The sequence below is a fragment of the Hylobates moloch genome, unplaced genomic scaffold (genome assembly GCF_009828535.3).
Source record: "Hylobates moloch isolate HMO894 unplaced genomic scaffold, HMol_V3 SCAFFOLD_2, whole genome shotgun sequence".
NCBI lineage: Eukaryota > Metazoa > Chordata > Mammalia > Primates > Hylobatidae > Hylobates > Hylobates moloch.
The window spans coordinates 174,833,435-174,847,893 of NW_026652277.1; the positions used below are offsets into that span (position 1 = coordinate 174,833,435).

Genomic DNA, 14,459 nt, shown 5'->3' on the forward strand with positions numbered 1-14,459 from the left:
GCTGAGGTCCTGTAAATTAGACTGGCCAAAGACAGGTTTGTAGCATGACAAGCTGGACAAAACCCCTCAGACACTGAGTTGTAGAAGGAAGGGCTTTATTCAGCTGGGAGCATCAGCAGACTCACGTCTCCAAAAACCGAGCTCCCCAAGTGAGCAATTCCTGTCCCTCTTAAGGGCTTACAACTCTAAGGGGGTCCATATGAGAGTGTCATGATTGATTGATCAAGCAGTGGGTATGTGACTGGGGGCTGCATGCACCGGTAATTAGAATGGAACAGAACAGGACAGGGATTTTCACAGTGTTTTTCTTTTTCTATAAAATGTCTGTAATCTATAGGTAACATAACCGATTAGGTCAGGGGTCGATCATTAACTACCATGTCCTGCCTTTAGGCAAAGAAGGGGAAGGCAGAGTTTTTCTTTTATTTGTTTCTTCTCGATCGTCTTCAGCTCAAAATAATCCTTATGCCAAAGAGGCATATGTTAGGGTGGCATATTCTGGTGTAACATCTTTGTCTCAGCAGACAGTGAAAAATAATTTAAAAAGCCACCTTCTCTGCCCGTTGTCCTGCTGCACACTGCCCCCTGGGGGCCATCATTTTGACTGTCTTTGGTAAGGTAGCTTTTCTTTTTTTTGCTTTGAGACGGAGTTTCGCTCTTATGGCCCAGGCTGGAGTGCAATGGCGCATCTCGGCTCACTGCAACCTCCACCTCCCCAGTTCAAGCGATTCTCCTGCCTCAGCCTCCCGAGTAGCTGGGATTACAGGCGCCTGCCACCACACCCAGCTAATTTTTGTATTTTTAGCAGAGACGGGGTTTCACCATGTTGGCCAGGGTGGTCTCGAACTCCCGACCTCAAGTGATCCACCCACCTAGTCCTCCCAAAGTGCTGGGATTACAGGTGTGAGCCACCATGCCCGGCCCAGAATGACCTTTGCTATCTCTTGCCTTCTGCATCTCTTCATTCAATCATTTTCTCCTAGTTTATTCAATTCTAGTCAAATTAAATTCTATAAATATTGAGAGAAAGCAAAATATCATGAAAAGAGCATGAGTTGAAAACCAAGTAGACTTGGGTGGTTCATCTCAGCTGCTAACTGTGCGTCTGTGGGCATACTACCTAGCTTATTGGAACACTGTCTCATCTGTTAAATGGAGTTGTTTAAAAACAACTCAACATGCTCAGATCATGGAGAAAATGAAATTAGGTTGTATATTCAAAACAACTAATAATAGTTAATATTTTTATTATGTTACGATTGAGATTTTGAATACAATCTACTATCTAGCTATACATATTCACATCTACAGAGATTTTTATCTTAATTTACAAACAGAAAACTGAGGCAGAGAGACATTAGCTAACTTGCTATGGTTAACATAACTAGTAAGTGGATGTGAACCCATGTAATGTGGCTCTAAAGTCCATGCTTTTAACCACAACACACAACCTGGTAAATCCTTGTTGAAATAAGAAAGCAATTTCAGTTAAGTTGTACTGTACCAAAAGAAATGTGGAATTCATCTCTTTTCCCAACATGCTACTGTCTTTTGAACATTTAAAAAAACTAATAGGCCATTGAGAACCTTATTTATTCACCACCACTTCCATAAACTATCCTGATCTTTATGGGAACAGGATAGACGACTTTAATGAGAAAGCATTAATATTACTGAGTGCAGACTGAAAGACTATCTTGATGATTAAAGACACATTTTCATTTTTTTTTTTTTTTTTGAAATGGAGTCTCATTCTTGTTGCCCAGGCTGCAGTGCGGTGGCGTGATCTTGGCTCACTGCAACCTCCGTCTCCCAGGTTTCAAGTGATTCTCCTGCCTCAGCCTCCTGAATAGTTGGGATTATAGGCACGCGCCACCACACCCAGCTATTTTTTTGTTTTTAGTAAAGACGGGGTTTCACCATGATGGTCAGGTTGGTCTGGAACTCCTGACCGCGTGATCCACCCGCCTCAGCCTCCCAAAGTGCTGGGATTACAGGCATGAGCCACCATGCCCGGCCTTCAATTTTTAACATTTAAGAAAAAGTGACATTCCAAGAATATGCAAGTGGAAAGCCAGAAAGCATTTCCCCTATCCTATCCTGAGTTTATTCTCATAAGAATCTAGTTATTTAAAAACTAAGTTACTGGAACATATTTGTGATTAATTTTAGGTGTCAACTTGACTGGGCCATAGAGTGCCCAGATACTTGCTGAAACATTATCCTGGGTGTGTGTGTGAGGGTGTTTTGGGATGAGACTAACATTTAAATGGACAGCCTGAGTAAAGCAAATTGACCTCCCTAACATATGAGTGAGTCTCATCCAATCAGTTGGAGGCCTGAATAAAACAAAAAAACTGATCCTCCCTGAGTAAGAAAGAATCTCTCCTGCCTTCTGGTCTTTTGACTGGGACATCAGTTTGTTTCTTGCCTTCAGACTCAGATTGAAACATTGACTCTTCTTGGATTTCAAGTCTGTTAGCCTTTGGACAGGAACTATGCCATCAGTTCTCCTGGGTCTCCAGCTTGCTGGCTCATCCTGTAGACCTGCCAGCCTCAGTGATCTTGTGAGTCAATTCCTTATATGAATCTCCTTATATATATACCCATACACATACATATATCGTATTGGTTCTGTTTCTTTGGTAAACCCTAATACAATATTTATATTTCTTTTTTTTTTTTTTTAGACAGGGTCTCACTCTATCTCCCAGGTGGGAGTGCAGTGGCGAGATCATGGATCACTGCAGCCTCAACCTCCCAGGCTCAAGTGATCCTCCCACCTCAGCCTCCTGAGTAGCTGGGACTACAGGCCACGCCATCACGCTTGGCTAATTTTTGTATTTTTTGTAGAGAGGGTTTTTGCCATGTTACCCAGGCTGGTTTCGAACTCCTGAGTTCAAGCAGTCTGCCCACCTCTGCCTCCCAAAGTGTTGGGATTACAGGTGTAAGCCACCACCCCTGGCCAATATTTGTATTTCTCAAATGCATCCTCTTTTTTCCATGTTCACTTGTGCAATTTTAGTTGATGTCCTTCTTAATTCTTTCCTGGACTATTGGAATAATTTCCTTGTTCCAGTGTCAGTACATCCAATTCACTCGTCCCCTCCTTGCTTCCGGAGTGCTCTTTCTAAATACCAATAGGCTAATGACATACTGCTTTTAAACTTGTTTAAAAGCACGCTATTTCACACCTTCAGGATGAAAGTCAAATTCATTAGATTGGTGGATAAAGTCCTTCCCAATCCAGTTATTTCTTCATCTCCAGCCACACCACACTACCTGCCACTTCTTGCACAGAGCAATCTGCCTTAGCCTCTTGGTCTTGCACTCTTTTATGTTCGGTTACTTCTGCTTGGAATGCCTCTTTCTTATTCAATCAGGAAACTCTCATAACCGGTGTGTGTGTCTGACATTAAGTGTCACCTCCTTAGCACACACCTTGGATTTACCTCCCTGAACTCCAGGGGGTGAAGGAGTTGGGAGTCTTTTTCTATTCATTGCCTTCAATTGAGCATACTCTCAGGGTGTGTTAATTCCTTGGCACTTTAGGTCTTCCCAAAATGCAGACAGAGCAGGCTCTGGTGGACAAAGAAAGCTGATAATGCAAATAACTTCAGGTGCTGGCAGTTGGAAGTTGGCTCAATGTGCAGAACGTTCTGTTCAGGGGCATATGGGCTTGACCTAACAGATCTGTTATAGCCCTAATATTATGCTGTTGTTGGTTTTTCAATCAATATACAAAGTTGGAAAGATATAGAGCTGACCCTGAAAAACAGGGGTCTGAACCAGTATGGGTCTACTTATATGCCAATTTTTTTCAATATATACAGTTGGCCCTCCATTATCAGTGGGTTCCACAACTGAAACCAAGAGTAGGTGGAAAATACAGTATTCTTGGGATGCCAATGGTCATATCCACAGGTTCCACAGGGCCAACTGTGGGACTTGAGTATGTGTGGATTTTGGCGTACACGAGAGGTCCTGGAACCAATCTCCCATGGATACCAAGGGATGTCTGTAATTTTATTTACAAAAAGAATGCAAATTCTTGACAGACTAAAAATGAGAATGAAACTAACAAAATTAGGAGGGGGAGGAGAAAAGACAAGAGAAAGTAAGAATGTACCAATTCCTCACCTCTCCTAGTAGGGAGCCAATACACAGTGTGTAAAATTTATAAATAATGATTTAGGTAAACAACCTAAAGTCATGAAAGCTTCTAGCAAAACTAAAAGTAATACAATTTTTTAAATTAGGAGTTAAGAATAAGATAAGTTTTTGTCCCTTTGAAGGATTTTCAGCTGGTGAATCAAGATGTATATGTACAGTATTTAAGGTTATAATGAAAAGAACCAGAAGAACTAAAACCAGAAATTTTTAATTGCATTTGGGTCTAGGATATGGTAACAGATAAGGTAGGTGGGTAGGTAGGAAGAGTAGGGGGGAGACCCTTACTTTTCTTTTAATATGTTCTCCCCTTTTGTTTGGATTTTTAACCATTATTATGCATTATTTCCATAACAAACAAATGGAAATAAAGTGTAGCTTAACTACAAAAAGCAACTTTTAGAACACCCTTAACAAATATTTTGCAGGAGTCAAATGAGGTAGGATCTATACAGTATGCATGAACATCAAAAAATGATCAGGACTTCTTAAGTCAAGTTAGTAAACTAAAAGATAATAGGCATAGGATCCAAATTACGGAGGGGGAGGAAGTATGTGTGTGTATGTAACATATCTATGTACAGTTGACCCTTAAGCAACATGAGGTTAGGGGCACAGACCCTCACAGTCGAAATTCCACCCCCAAAACTGTACTAACAGCCTACTGTTGATCGCAAGTCTTACCAACAACATAAACAATTAACACTTTTTTTTTTTTTTTTTTTGAGATGGAGTCTTGCTCTGTCACCCAGGCAGGAGTGCAGTGGTGCAATCTCGGCTCACTGCACCCTCCGTCTCCTGGGTTCAAGAGATTTTCCTGCCTCAGCCTCCCAAGTAGCTGCGATTACAGGAACGCACCATCACGTCTGGCTAATTTTTATATTTTTAATAGAGACGAGGTTTCGCCATGTTGGCCAGGCTGGTCTCAAACCCCTGGTCTCAAGTGATCCGCCTGCCTCAGTCTCCCAAAGTGCTGGGATTACAGATGTGAGCCACCGCACCCGGCAATTTTGTATGTTACATGTGTAATATACTGTATTCTTGTAATAAAGTAAGCTAAAGAAAATGTTTTTAAGGAAATCATGAGAAGAAAATATATTTACTATCCATTAAGTGTAAGTGAATCATCATAAATGTCTCCGTCCTCATAATTTTCACCTTGAATAGGCTGAGAAGGAGGGGTTGGCCTTGCTGTCTCAGGGGTGGCAGAAGTGGAAGAGGTGGAAGAGGAGGCAGGAGAGGGAGGCACAATAAGTGTAACCTGATGGAGATACATCATAATTTGTCTGCCTTTTTTGCTTTTCCATTTCTCTAAACATGTTTCCATTTAGCACCAATCCTTCTTCCACCATTTGCTTTAGATTCAGTGCCTGTTTCATAGAAAAGTCCACGTTATAAGAGAAGTCAAAAGCCATACTGAATAAGTGGAACCCTTCTGCCAGATTGTCTAATGTCAATTTGTTTTCTGGCACTGCTTCGTCTTCTTCCTCATCGTCTGCCACTGGGTTCAGAAGGAGTCATCTCCATCAAGTGGTCTTCTGTTAATTCCTCTGGTGTGGTGTCTCTTAACTCTTGAATTTCTGCAAGATTCATATCTTGAAACCTTTTTTGCCATATCCGCAATCTCTTTTATGATTTCCTGGATTGGCTCTGACATAAATCCTGTGAAGTGATGCACAACATCTGGAGTTTCCTCCCGCAGGAATTTGTTTGGGCTTGATGGTTTTTCATGTTTTTTTCTGAAAAAAACAATGGCATCATCAATGGTGTAATCCTTTCAGACGTTCATGATATTCTCTCAGTTGGGGTTCTCTTCCACAGAGTACTGTGTGTAATGATCTTTAAAGTCCTTATGACTCCCTTATCTAGGGGTTGAATTAGAGGTGTTGTGTTTAGGGGCATGTAGACCATTTCAATGTGTTTGTATTGAACTCATGCGGTTCTGGGTGGCCAGGGGCATTGTCCAATATCAAAAGAACATTAAAGGCAATCCCTTACTGGTAAGGTACTTCCCGACATTAGAAACAAAGTATTTATATAACTGATCCAGAAAAAGAGTTGCTGCTCAGCCATCTTGCTGTACAACCAAAAGAGTGGCAGGCGGTGTTTCTTTTCCCTTCAGGGCTCAATTTTATAGATAAGGGCAGTCCTGATCATAAATCTGGCTGCATTTGCACAAAACAGTACAGTTAGCCCATCCCTTCCTGCCTTGGATCCTGATGTTCACTTTTCTTCCTAATAAATGTCCTCTGTGGCACTATTTTCCCCCAGAATAGGGCGCTTTTGTTTGCCTTAAAAACCTGTTCAGGCAGATATCTTTTCTCCTCAGTGATTTTCTCTATTTTTTTATTTTTATTATTTATTTATTTATTTTTGAGAGAGTCTCATTCTGTCTCCCAGGCTGGAGTGCAGTGGTGCAATCTCACTGTAACCTCTGCCTCCCAGGTTCAAGCGATTTTCATGCCTTAGCCTCCTCAGTAGCTGAGATTACAGACGTGCACCACCACACCCGGCTATATTTTGTATTTTTAGAAGAGATAGGGTTTTGCCATGTTGGCCAGGCTGGTCTCGAACTCCTGGCTTCAAGCAATCCACCCACCTCAGCCTTCCAAAGTGCTGGGATTACAGGCGTGAGCCACCAAGCCTGGCCTTTTGTCCTCAATAATTTTCTTAATGGTGTCTGGGAACTCGTCGGCTGCATCTGGGTCAGCAGAAGCTGCTTCTCCTGTTATCTTGACATTTTTTGAAAGCGAAACCTCTTTTTAAAATTATCATACCATCCTTCATCTTCCTTTTGCTTTGTCAGATAATGACTTAACTTTTTCTTGAATATTCAATTATATAGGTTTGCCTTTCTCATAGCAATCCTGCACCCACAAAAAGCTGTATTTGCAACATGAGATAAAAAGGTATTTCCCAAAAAGTGCAAGGTTTTCAGAAGCTTGTTGGTGTAGCTGCAGTGATGGCTTCATAAACTTCCTTTTGTTTTTATACCTCAGTCCTTATACTGGATTCATTTATCTTAAAACGGCAGGCGACCTTAGCTGCAGACCTCAATCTACAATACATAGCAAGCAATTCAACTTTTTCTGTAATGTCATTAACTTTTCTCTGATTCTTGGGAGCATTTCCAGCACCACTAGTGACACTTCGTAAGGGTCCCATGGTGTTATTCAAGGTTTACAGTACTGCACTAAACACAAGGAGAAATATGTGAGAACCTCAAGAGCTGACCTTTAACTGTGATATGCAATGTACTGGAGAGATAACTGCTCACTCAGAGATGATTATGTTACTTGGAATTTTTAGCCAATACCAGCAACACTGATGCTCACTGCAATAGCAACAGGAGGTGGCTACAAAATCATTACAGTAGTATACTATGTACTACAGTGAATTTGATGCAGTTATTATTTAATATTGTATCTTTACAACTGTTCACACTTCTCTTGAACCTAATGGGTGCCATGTAACTGTCTGTTTGTATGTGTAAGTTTTGATAAATTTTAACTTTTTATAACAGGCTTGTATATATTTTATGATAGTAAATAATAAAATAGCCTAGTATCTACATATATTTTATGCATTCATGACATATCTAGCTTTTTCTTTTCTTTTTTTTTTCCATATTTCTTGGCTAAGTGATTCATCTGTGAGGTTTCTCACAAAATTGTTGCCATCGCCAAAAATATTCCATTTACTGAAAAAAATCCATATATAAGTGTACCCAAGCAGTTCAAACTAATGTTGTTCAAGAGTCAACTGTATAAAAGGTATTAATATGTCTGGAAAGAGATATGTTTCCAATTTAACAGACACTATCAGTGAGAAGAGTTGGGCTAGGCAGGAAACTTCAAATTTTCCTTTTTTACTTTATATATTCTATTTGTATCTCAAATTATAACCTGTGGACCACGTTTATTCGAAGAAAATGCAGATTCTTGAAACTTCCTGCAGACCCCATGAGTGACAATCTCAGGGGGATGGAGTTCCAGAATCTGCTTTTTTTTCACAGATGTTTCCTTGTCATTCCTGTGTATATCTGAGTTTCAGTAGCACTGCTAATCAGTTGTTTGGGGTTCTCTCTCCTTCACCAACATGTTCTTGCAAAACTAACCAAACACATACAAAGTGCAAACAGTAAAATAGTGCACTGCACCTTCATGACCCTTACCTCTTCCAGCCTCTTCCTACCTCTTCCACATGTGCTATGTGTGTACATACCCACAGACAGAAACACTGAGACATGTTTGGAAGCCAGTGTGGATGCCCTGTGATCTGTGTGTACACGTAACACGTGCATACACATGCACATACAGGAACACAGAGAAGTGTTTGGAAGCCAGTGTGGACACCCTGTGATCTGTGTGTACACATTTGACACCTCCGTACACACTCACAGACAGAAACACAGAGAAGTGTTTGGAAGCCAGCATGGATGCCCTGTGATCTGTGCATACACATGTGACACATGCATGCATACCCACATACAGGAGCACAGAGACACATTTGGAAGCCAATGTACACCCTGTGATCTGTGCGTACACGTGACACATGCGTACATACCCACTGACAAGAACACAGAGACGTGTTTGGAAGCCAGTGTGGACGCCCTGTAATCTGTGTGTACACACGTGACACATGCGTGCACACCCACCGACAAGAACAGAGACCCATTTGGAAGCCAGTGGGGGTGCCCTGTGATCTGTGTGTACACGTGACACGTGCGTACACACCCACATACAGGAACACAGCCACATTTGGAAGCCAGTGTGGACGCCCTGTGATCTGTGAGTACACGTGACATGTGCGTGCACACCCACAGACAGGAACACAGAGACGCATCTGGAAGCCAGTGTGGACATCCTGTGGTCTGTGCGTACACATGTGACAGGTACGTGTACACCCACATACAGGAACACACAGAGGCGTTTGGAAGCCAGTATGGGCAGACAGGCCCTATCCCAAAGCCGCCGGCAGACGTCTCCTAAGAATGGTTCTTGGACACACCTCTGGAAGGAAAACACAACTCGGCACCGCAATTGACTCGGCCAAAGGAAAAAAGCTGAAAGCTGAGTCCTGCCCAAAGGAGCCTTTCCTTTGGCGCCTGAGCCGAGGGCTTCAGAGAGGGGGTCCGCATCGCAGCGCAGCCGCCCGTCTTCCCGTGGCTTCCCTAAGGCCGTGGCTCCCGCTGCTCCTTTCCGCCGGCCACGCAGGTCGCACGGCCTTCCCCTCCCGCCCACCCTGAGGCGCTGAAGCCCTCGACGCCGTCCTCGGGAAAGGCGCGGCCACCGTCCGTTTCTGATTCCCGTTTCCTTCCTCCGGGCGCGTCCTTCACTGTGGCCAAATCAGCCTCCCAATTGCTGGAGCCCGGCCTCGGACACTTCTCGGCTTACGCTGTCATACAGTGGCGCACCCCGAAACCCCGGGACCGACAGCTCGGCTGGCCTTGCGCACCCACACTCTCCAAGGCAGGGCTCGGTCCGGGGAGCTAGTTTTGCCAAGGCGAGGGGCGCGGGGCAGCCCAGGCGGCCGGATGGATACCAGGAGGGCTCGTCAGCTCCGGCGGGACGGGGCTTCCAGGGCCCCGGAGGGGTCCAGGACTCTCCGCCGGCGCCTGGCTGTCGGCGGAGGGCCGCGGGGCAGGAGGGAGTGGAGACTGCGGCCCCAGCTCCGGCAGCGCGGAGCCGACCCAACGGTCTCCTCGGCCCTCGGCTCTTCCTGGGGCGTCCCGCCCCTGCACCCCGGCCTGGCACCTTTCCGGTTAGCCTCGGAAGCCCTGGCCGAGCAGGGTCCGTTTGCCTGGCTGGGGGGGCCTCAGAACGTTATTTCTGGGTGACAACCTGCAGGGCCTTCCGCCCCTCGCGACCTCTCGGGAGTCCCTTTCCCGACGCCCCCCTGGGCTGCAGGGGCTGCAGGTTCGGTCTCGGGGCCTCCTTACCGCAGTCCGCCCGGCTTTAGGCCAGTGGGCTTTAATTACATCGATAATATGACTCCGGCGATCTTGTGCGGCGATGGGATGCGGCCGTGGGCGGTGGAGTCCAGGCGGAGTCGGCGCTCCACGCGCGAAGGCGCCTCCTCCTCACCGCTCGCCGGCTTCAAAGCTCGCGCCTCAGGCGACGGCAGCCAAGGAGTTCCCGGCTGGAGGCCCCGCCGATGCCCCCGCCCCCTACGCCTCGATGCCCCGCCCCTTGCGTGCCTACCGGCGCCCCGCAGCCCCGCCCCCAGCGCCGACCCTAAGTTTCGGCGCTCAGTGGTCCGGCGCCCCCAAGGCTGGGTGCCCAGCGTCAACCCCGAGGTCTCCATGCCCCGCCTCCCGACGCCAGGGGGCGGGGCCAGCGCGCTGGGCGCCGGGGCGGGGCTTTAGCTGCGTCGGCCGCGTAGCCCGCGCGCCGAGCGGACCCTGCTGCGGCCGTTGGCCGTTAGCGCGGCTTCGGCGGTTGTCTTGGAGAAGCAAGATGGCGGCGACGGCGGCCGCAGTGGTGGCCGAGGAGGACACGGAGCTGCGGGACCTGTTGGTGCAGACGCTGGAGAATAGCGGGGTCCTGAACCGCATCAAGGTGAGGCCGCAGGCTGGGGCCGGGCCTGCGTGGACAGCGGGCGTCACAACGGTCGCGGCGGGGAGGCCGCCTCCCTGGCGAGGGGCCGGGGCCGGCGGGCACTGGGGGCGCGCCCCGGCATGGCCTCCGTCCTGCCTGCCCCACGGAGGGGGTCGGCTTGTTCGCTTGTGTGGTCCCGGAGGGCACCGCGGACTGGAGGCGCCTGGCCCATCCTCTGCCGCATTCCGTGGGGGCGGGACCGCCGGGCCTGGGGGCCACACGGGCGGCCCGCAGCTCGGTCCTGGAGCGCGGCCCCAGAGTCTCTTCCTCAGGCTCTGGCATGACCCGCGGCGGGAAAGCAGCGCGTCCAGCCGAAGCCTGGGGGTCGGAGAGCTTGTGTGACTGAGAACGTTTCGGAAGGCGTTTCTGGCCTTTGCAGCTGCCCGCCCAGCTCGTTGGCTTGCTCGTGTTTGTTGCTGGCTAAATGTGAGCTTGTTGTGAAAATTGTCTTGAAATGATAATTTCTTGTTTCTTAATTTTTTTCTAAGGCTGAACTCCGAGCAGCTGTGTTTTTAGCACTAGAGGAGCAAGAAAAAGTAGAGGTATGAAGTTTCCAGATTTTAACATGGCTGTATTCGTTAATACTTAATTTCGCATTCATTAAAAACCGTCTTAAAAATAGTTTATAGTAACGTATAGCTAGGGATAATTTTGAACTGTTAAGGATTATATTACTATTGAGAGAGAGCCAAAATTCTTTTTTCGTGTAGCTTTTGAATTTGGGGGTAATCTTAAAGTTAAGATACCACAGTAACTCTGATCCCAATGCTTAATCTGAAACAAAAGGTCATAGGAGTTTCTTGAAGAAATGGTTCCATTGTCAATGTGTTAAGTGCAGGTTCACTGAGATCCTTTAGTAAGCTAGTATGTTATTAATCCCTATGAAACGGGGTATATAGTATGCAACTTTTCCCAAAATTATCTGACCACTCAATTATTTTGACAATGAAAAAGACAATGATTATTTTAAGAGTGCAACCACTTCTCTATATTTAAGTGGGTAATTTAACTTTTTCCGAGTCCCACCAACCATCCTGAGTAAATATTCTGGAATTTGTCAACAAGAATAGAACCATCATCAAAGTCTTAAACTCTTGCTGTATGACAAATCAGTTTCCTGTCCTCTCACTTCTTTAGACCTGTGTACCTAATCTCTAATTTCATCAAAATCTTCACTTCTTTGCCCTTTCCATGTCTGTGCAGGCGTCAATCTTCTCTTGGCGGCATTTTGCTCTGGACCCTATGGGTCTGGACCCCGAATTACCTTGCCTTACAATCATACGTGGTCTGGAAGAAATCTCAGTGGTCATTTAACCCAGCAAACTAACTCTCTTCCCACTTTGCACATATGTGCTCCTGGAGAAGAGTCAGTCAATCATGTGGATTGCTGATGTTGCAAATTGGCAGGTACCAACCTGGTTAGGTCCTGAGCAGGCCCAGCAGCTCTCTTCTTCACCCTAGCTGTGCAGTAGCCTTCTATGTCACCCTTGCTTCCTTCTCTCTGAACACCTGGTTTTGTTGCTTCCTCCACAGGGAAGGTAGAAGCCATTAGATCCTAACTTTATGTTCTCTTCTCCTATCGCTCAATCTATTGCTCACCTGTGAAAATGCTTACCTGTGTCTATATTTATCTGTACCTCTTTCCTTACTGCTTTAGAAGAAGAGGCTCTGTCATGTCCAAGAATAATCAATCTGTCTTGTGTATACTTTCAAGTCTTTAATTATTTACTGTATCTTTGACCTGTTCCTTTTCTGGTGGCTTTTCTTTTGAGCTTGAAAACATGTTTAAATAACTATTAGGAGTAAACTGTTTTCCTTTACTCACGTTCTGCTTTTAATACCACTGTGGTTTTTTTCCTTCACAACCTGGTTTTGACCACTTCTTAGTTTCTTCAGCGTGATCTCTTTCCTGTACACCTGACTGAGACTTATCCACGGTTGTCCTTCTGTACTCTCTCAGAGACTGACCTTATTCATCCAGTAACTCCAGCCCTGTAACTTTCATGCATATTTCTCTCCTGAGCTTCAGACCTGTATGTTAAACTGCCCACTATATTATGCCCTTAATGGGACCATCATTTATCTGGCAAGAAATCTAAGCGTTTCTTAGGCCTTGCTCTTCTTTCCACCTGCTCAGTCATCACCTGGCTCTGTGTCTGTCAGGTGTGTATCTGAAGTGTCCCCAAGGGAGTGCTCTGCTGCCTCCTTTGTGCTTGTTTTTTCTTTTCCAGATTGCTTTATCCCTTTCCTACTTGCCAGTCTCCCTTTCCGTGGTGTCCCTCACCATCTCCCTGAAGTCCTTTTTCCACATTGCTCCTAGATTGGCTGTTTATAGTACACATCTGATCTTGTTCCTCCATTCTCTTTAAATATTTCAGTTGGCCGGGCGCGGTGGCTCACGCTTGTAATCCCAGCACTTTGGGAGGCCGAGGCGGGCGGATCACGAGGTCAGGAGATTGAGACCATGGTGAAACCCCGTCTGTACTAAAAATACAAAAATTTAGCCGGTCGTGGTGGCGGGTGCCTGTAGTCCCAGCTACTTGGAGAGGCTGAGGCAGGAGAATGGCGTGAACCCGGGAGGCGGAGCTTGCAGTGAGCCGAGATTGCGCCACTGCACTCCAGCCTGGGCGACAGAGCGAGACTCCGTCTCAAAAAAAAAAAAAGTATTTCAGTTGACTCAATATCTTAGAATTCCCTGAACCAGCCTACCAACTACCTTGAGGATCTCTCCTCTCCTTTTTATTTTTAACAACTATACTGAGGTAAAATTGACCTACAGTAAAGCTAAAGTATTTAATATGTACAATTTGATTTTTTAAGTTAATTTATGCAGCTGTGAAATGATCACCACAATCAAGGTACTGCACATATCCTTCAAACTTTTGACCTTCAAAAGTTTTCCTTGTGCCCCTTTTGTAACCCTCTCCCCCACCCCAAACCTTTTTAAGAATTATATAAATGGAATCGAATAGTGGGTACTCTTTTTTTTGGTCTGTTTCTTCAACATAATGCATTTGAAACTCATTCATATTGTAGTATGTATTAATAAATCATTTCATTGGTACATTTTATAGATATGACAGTTTAGCCATTACCTGTTGACAGACATTTAGGCTGTTTCCAGTTTTTGAGTATTACAAATAAGGTTTCTGTGAACAGTCATGTACAAGTCTTTGCTTGGATCTGTGATTTCTCTTGAGAAAATATGTAGGGGTGAAGTGATTAGGTCACATGCTAGGAATATTTGTGACTTTTAAGAAACACTACCAAATTGCTGTCCAAACTCGTTATGCCATTTTGCATTCCCATCAGCAGTGTATGAGGCTGCCAGTGTAGCAGCAATTAATGTGGTCTTAAGGAAGTTTACCATGTGCTACCTACTGTAGCCTGTTCTCAGCAACAGTCACAGGCTTGATGGTCTAGAAGTATTTTTTCCATACTTATTCAAATAAATGTATAATTACAAAAATAAGTTGGCCTATGGGCCACATAAGATTATCTCACATTTCATGGATAAACTGGGAATTACAAGTGTATAATTAAATTCTGTTCATAGTAAGTATGCTATAAATGGTAGATATCTGAGATGACAAAACTTTTATCAAACTTCATATATTTGAAATAATAAACAGTTGTTGACATTTAATTGTATTTCACACAGGTATTTGAAAATATCTAGCTTCAAAAGCA

The 14,459-nt window shown here is 45.1% G+C and overlaps 2 protein-coding genes across 14 annotated transcripts in view; one reads left to right on the forward strand and one right to left on the reverse strand.

Annotated features, from left to right (window-relative positions):
• The window catches only part of RNASET2 (ribonuclease T2), a 68,860-nt gene extending 58,589 nt beyond the window's left edge, over positions 1-10,271 (reverse strand). The window contains exon 1 of the mRNA XM_058435670.1: positions 10,112-10,271. The gene's annotated coding sequence lies outside the window, so the exon portion shown is untranslated. The remainder of the gene's footprint in view (positions 1-10,111) is intronic.
• Positions 10,272-10,532: 261 nt separating this feature from the next.
• Positions 10,533-14,459, forward strand: part of CEP43 (centrosomal protein 43) — a 144,594-nt gene continuing 140,667 nt past the window's right edge. For 8 of the 13 annotated variants that reach the window (XR_009212542.1, XR_009212541.1, XR_009212539.1 and 5 more), the window contains exons 1-2: positions 10,535-10,730; positions 11,258-11,311. Coding sequence is in view for 8 of the 13 variants with exons in the window: in XM_058435683.1 (XP_058291666.1) it covers positions 10,629-10,730; positions 11,258-11,311 (156 nt within the window). In the remaining 5 variants the exon portion in view is untranslated. Of the gene's footprint in view, positions 10,731-11,257; positions 11,312-14,459 lie in introns of all 13 variants that reach the window. The other 5 variants (XM_058435681.1, XM_058435679.1, XR_009212543.1 and 2 more) reach the window with 3 other exon arrangements.